The 6,000-nt window shown below is 35.7% G+C and overlaps 1 protein-coding gene across 1 annotated transcript; it reads left to right on the forward strand.

Annotated features, from left to right (window-relative positions):
- The first annotated feature begins 4,929 nt into the window (after window positions 1–4,929).
- LOC121743639 (protein LIGHT-DEPENDENT SHORT HYPOCOTYLS 10-like) lies at window positions 4,930–5,651 on the forward strand. Its single transcript, XM_042136968.1, has one exon. It carries the CDS (start codon window positions 5,069–5,071, stop codon window positions 5,546–5,548), a length of 480 nt encoding a protein of 159 aa, XP_041992902.1. The 5' UTR covers window positions 4,930–5,068; the 3' UTR covers window positions 5,549–5,651.
- The last annotated feature ends 349 nt before the right edge of the window (window positions 5,652–6,000 follow it).

Here is a 6,000-nt window from a genome sequence, read left to right on the forward strand (position 1 = left end):
AGGAAAGAATAATGGTTTAAGCCCAAAAGGTAAAATTCTTCTCTCGATAAAAGAAATAGGGTCGAAAAATTTTCAAGTGCACAAACGACGATCATTTCAAGAACACAATAAAAGGGTAAAAAAAGTCGGGGTGTTACATTCTCTTTTATAGAAACATCCTTGAATGTTTTTATGTTCCACTTTCGATGTGGTTTCGATGTGGGACAAACTCATTCTTGGTTGTTTCTCTTTTATAGAGACATCCTTGAATATTTTATGTTCCAATTTCGATGTGGGACAAACTCATTCTTGGTTGTTTTTCTTTTATAGAGACATCCTTAAATGTTTTTATGTTCCAATTTCAATGTGGGACAAACTCATTCTTGGTTGTTTCTCTTTTATAGAGACATCCTTGAATGTTTTATGTTCCACTTTCGATGTGGGATTTTAATTATGTCTTTTTCTATTTTTTTAAATTATGTCATTTTTATGTTTTTAGGATTTTAATTATGTCTTTTTCTATTTTTTTGAATTTTAAGTTGTAATGTTATTTTAATTTTAATGAAGTGTGTTTTTTTATTTGAATTTGTTGGAAAAATAAATAAAAAAATAAAATTGAATGAATAGTAATTTAAGGGACGGTTAAGGGACGGATGGTTGCAGGTTCCGTCCCTTAGTTAAGGGATGGAGTAAAAAAGTACAGTGAGACCCTCAAATAGTAGTTTAAGGGACGGTATATATGGATGGCCTTATTGAGTTTGAGAGTGGTGAGAATGGACTTTTAAGAAAGAAAGTTTGGGCTAATAATTTTTGGGTTTTTACTTTGTGCGGGCCTAAGATATTATTTTCGGGCTTGAGTGATTTTAGTTGGGTAAGAACCAATATGTGACCCACCGTCAAAATATTTCAAATGGATAATTATATTCCTAACCCTCGTTTGCTAATATACTCGCTTAAAGATAAAGTGCAAATTGCCGAAAATTCATGAAATTTGATTATATTATGTTTAGTTCCGTAGCTTTAAAAATCAGACGGAAAAATCACGTAGTTCGGTTTTATTTCCAATTATTGATGGTAAAAACATCGTGTCTCCTACGTGTAATATATTGTTGATGTTGTTCAACCAAATGACATCGTTTTATTACCGTTAAACATCGACGGTGGCGTCAATGTATAATTTGACAACTATTATTATAGCAGGCAATTTTACCCAAAAGAAAATCACGAAGTAATTACTAATAAATCCAAATTTCATGGTTTTTTGGCTAATTAATCTCTAAAGTTGCGATGAGGAGAAGACAATTTTCCTAAAAATAAGTAAAAGATAATGATAAATTTAATAATTTACCCGATAACCTGTATCTCTCTAATTAAATAGTAGTATCAATTTCAAGAGCGAGTAGAATCGTATGTGAATAATGTGGATGTTCAATTATTTGGTTGACATGAAATCGATCCAACTATTGTAATGAACCTCAAGAATTCAGCTGACAATGGGTAGTTTTCCTGATTAATTGCGTGGTTGTACGATATATAAGTTTATAACGTCTCTATTTCTGAATATGACAATGCATGGCCAAACCCGCCCCAATTTTGGTTCATTTAAAAAAACAGGTTTATATTATGAACAATAAACACTAGTACTCATTAAATACTCCATCCATCTATTAAGAGTATGCATTATTTCCTTTTTTTTCGTCCCCAAAGAGTATGAATATTCCAATTTTAGAAACTTTCTTCTCTCTAATGAGGTGAAATTCATTCTCCACTAACAATATTTAAAAAACTTTCTATATCTCTCTCTTTCTTACTTTACTAATAATGCTTTAAAACTCGTGCCGAACTCAATGTTCATACTCTTTGGGGACGGAGGGAGTAGTATTCTCTCCGTCCCAACTGAGTTGATACAAAACTTTTAGACACGGAGATTAAGAATTTGTATTGAAAAGTAGGAGAACTGAATAGAGTAAGAAAGATAAAGAGAGAGTAAAGTAGGTGATGGAAAAAAAATAAGAGTGATGGGATGTTTTGTTTTTAGTCAAAAAAATGAAATGACTCAACTTAGTTGAGTCGTATTCCTATTTGGGATGTCCCAACTAAGTTGAGTCATTTCCTTTTTTAACAAAAAATAAAACATTCAATCACTCTTACTTTATTTCACTATCTACTTTACTCTCTCTTTATCTTTCCTACTTTATTCCTTTCTCCTACTTTTCAACACAATTTCTTATTCTTCGTACCCAGAAGTTATGTTTCAACTTAGTTGGGACGGGAGGAGTATGAGAGAGAGAAAAGTAGGGGAGTATAAAGAGAGCTGATTTTTTGTTAAAAATGTATATGACTCACTTATAGTGGGACATCAAAAAAGGAATACGATTCGCTTATATTGGGATGGAGGGAGTACATATTAGTCTATTACTCAATCAATTCATTCATGAAAAGGTCTAATCAGTTTGTATCATTCATTTTATGAAAAAAAAAGTGTAATACACTCTCATCCCGGCTAAGATGACACATATTTAGTCGGCACGAGATTTTATGAGTTGTTGGTTAATGTATTTAATTGGAGAAAAAAGGTGATTGCAAGTATTAAATGGAGTGAGAAATATAGTTGAATATTTAATTGGAGAGAAAAAGTAGTTGGGTTTATTACTTGAATAGGCAAAGTTTCCAAAAATAGAAATGTGTCAACTTATTTGGGACAAAAATAGAAAAGCGCCATCTTAAATGGGACGGAGGGAGTTAGTAAAGTACATATAATTTCATATTGGTAGGTATATTTTGGTATTTTGATGCAGGGTTGGACGCATAAATTTTTTTCAATAATAGCTCCATTGTATATAAATATTTTCATTATATTATATTATACTCACTTCGTCCGCCATAAAGAGTCTCGTTTCTTAGCGGCACGTTTTTTAAGAAATGGTAAGAAAAGTGTCTGGGAAAAAGTAATTAGAATATGAGTCTCGCTTATATATATATATATATATATATATATTTATATACTATATATATATATATATAAATTAGTTTTAAGAGCATCATTAACCCCATCTCCATTTCAGGCTCCAAGTCCCCTCCACGTCATCATTCTCCTAAATTTGAGTCTCAGACCACAACTGCTCTAACCCTGTAGGCCCCATCCCGGGCCACAACTTTTAAATTGCACTATTAACCACTTCAACCTATTTTACTCGTAAAATAGAATACGTTGAACAATTCAAACCGGGAAAAATTCATTGTTCAGTCGAAAACAAGAAAATTACAAATCCTAAAAAAAGAAAATTAAAAATGGTGCACAAATGGAATATATATAGGCAATAAAATGAAAAAAATATATTAAATGTTGGGGACTTGTGGCCCGGCCCGGAAGACATCCAACGTCGGGCCGGGACGCTGGGCGTGCGGCACGGGTACGATTAACGCGCGGTCGGGACGGGCCCCGGGCGCGGCCCGGGACCGCGACTGCGCCCCTGAGACCGGCCCAGGCCGGAAATTGCTCTCCTCCAATGCGTCGTGACGCGGGCCGGGACCCAACAGCGGTCCGGCCTGCTGCGTTAACGATGCTCTAAATGAAATGTGAATGAAATGAGTAGGTGGAATGTGTGACCCTATTGCCATTTATGATAAAAGTGAATCGGGACTCTTATTCGTGGACGAACTAAAATGAATAAACTGAACTCCTATTCACATACAGATATAATATATATATGCAAAACAGTAATTATACAAAAAAAAATCACAAACACAGCAACTATAAAAAGCATAAATATTTTATATACAGATATAGTCATATATTACTTCTGATGTATGTGTGTTTTTATATACAAATATAGTCATATATTACTATTGACATTGGCAGACAAGTGGGAAATTGTCGTACATGCCAGTGGGGGAATGAGGATCATGATTCATGAGTAATGACATTTCCACAAGCACCACTTCACAACTACTCGAGGATGCTGCTGGTTTGTGTCTCTCATCTTTGAATTTTTATTATTTAATTAATTGTATGGAAAAAGAGATGCAAAATTTCAAATAATTATACTACTTCTTAACCAAAATTCAAAGCACATAGTTGCATCTTCTCATCTTAATTTCAGGAACAACAGCATACAATTAGATTCTATTGTAGCTTCGATCCTAAAAGGTTAGATCGCTCATGATAATTCTCTATGGTTTGCATCTTACATGTCATTTCTTTATTTCAAATATTCCACTTATCTTATAAGTCAGATTTCCAACATAGGAAGTACTCCATGCTAAATTTGTAGATACTCCTAGTTTATAGTATAAAACTGAAACAATTGTGGGCCCCAACCATAATAGAATATGTAAAAAAACACAATGTATAATAGTTAGATTCTATCCGCATAATTATATAATAGGCCAAACCCGAGATGATCAAAATAGATATGTAAAAAAATACATATAGCCACCAACCTAATTTTAATAAAGTATAGTTGATTTTTTAATTTTTGGATCAAAATGCCCTTTGAGTTTATTTGTGTTTTTTTTTCTCTCTCTCTCAGACTATATCTCCCTACTTCACTTATCTTCATCTTCAACATTATCTTGCTACCGCTAGTATTGTCATTGTTACTCTCAGTACGAAGTGTCAAGCTTTGAATTTATGAAGGATCGACGAGCGACGATTGTGGGCGGGTGGAAGGTGGAACGACTACTAGTGTTTGTGTGGAGTATATAGCGAGAGAATGTATAAGAAAATGTTTTAAAACACAAGAAAAATTATGCATTTTTAATTCGTTCGAGATACATGGATATTTTCGTCCGAAAAAAAAACAATAAACTGACTACACTTCATTGAAACAATGTTGACACTTGACACACATCTATAGTTTTTCACTATTGCCCAATTGGGTTCACTACCACATTAGAAAATCACGTGTGTAAAGCCCCAAATTCACCATTTCGAAATTAATGGAGAAAAGATAATCAGAAAGCAACACACTTGGTGGCCCATTGCATGTCAACTCAATAGTCCTTTCTTCCTTCTTCTTCCTCTCCCTTCAAACTTGCCCTATTTAGAATCAAAACACACACACACACACTCAATAAACAAACATCAATGGACCGCGGCAAGGATTTGGCATCGGAGCCCTCCTCCGCCCCGAGCCGCTACGAGTCTCAGAAGCGGCGCGACTGGAACACCTTCGGGCAGTTCCTCCGCAGCCAGCAGCCGCCGGCGGAGCTCCACCGCTGCACCAGCGCCCACGTGCTCGAATTCATGCGGTATTTGGATCAGTTCGGGAAGACGAAAGTCCATTTGCAAGGCTGCGTCTTCTACGGGCAGCCCGAGCCCCCCGCGCCATGCACCTGCCCCCTCAGGCAGGCGTGGGGCAGCCTCGACGCCCTCGTCGGCCGCCTCCGCGCCGCCTACGAGGAGCATGGCGGCCCCCCAGAGAGGAACCCCTTCGCCAGCGGCGAAATTAGGGTTTATCTCAGGGAGGTGAAGGGGTTTCAGGCAAAGGCCAGAGGGGTTTCTTTCAAGAAGAAGAAGAAGTCTGGTGCTGGGAAAAGTGATGATCAATCTACTTCCTCATCGTAAGGAAACTTGTTTCGTATCGATTGTGTAAGACAACTGATGTGAGGTTTATAAATTAAATTGAACCGTCTCTTATTATAATAAGCTAATTTTTTGGGAGGGGATATGTTTTGTTGTTTGGTCTGTAACATATTTTAAGTACCGATTGTATGTTTTCAAATATATGTTGATTCGAATTCGATTCATTTGCGGATGTATGGCTTGGTGTTTCACTTTCTATGCCAAAATTGTTGATATAAATTGACTATTAAGAAACCTTGTTTCATATCGATTATGTAAAGCAACATATGGGTAGATTTGTAAATTAAATGAACTATCTCTCCTCTTGATAATTTTTTTTTGCGGGATGAGTTCTACTATTGTGTGGTCTGTAATATATGTTGAGTATTGATTGCGAGTATTCAAATATATGTAGAGTCGATTAATTTGCAGATGACTTGGTATTTCACTTTTTA

Source organism: Salvia splendens, chromosome 8, assembly GCF_004379255.2.
Source record: "Salvia splendens isolate huo1 chromosome 8, SspV2, whole genome shotgun sequence".
Classification (NCBI taxonomy): domain Eukaryota; kingdom Viridiplantae; phylum Streptophyta; class Magnoliopsida; order Lamiales; family Lamiaceae; genus Salvia; species Salvia splendens.

Coding starts and splice junctions, on each gene's coding strand:
- LOC121743639 (XM_042136968.1), top strand. CDS start 5,069: ATGGACCGCGGCAAGGATTTGGCATCGGAGCCCTCCTCCGCCCCGAGC.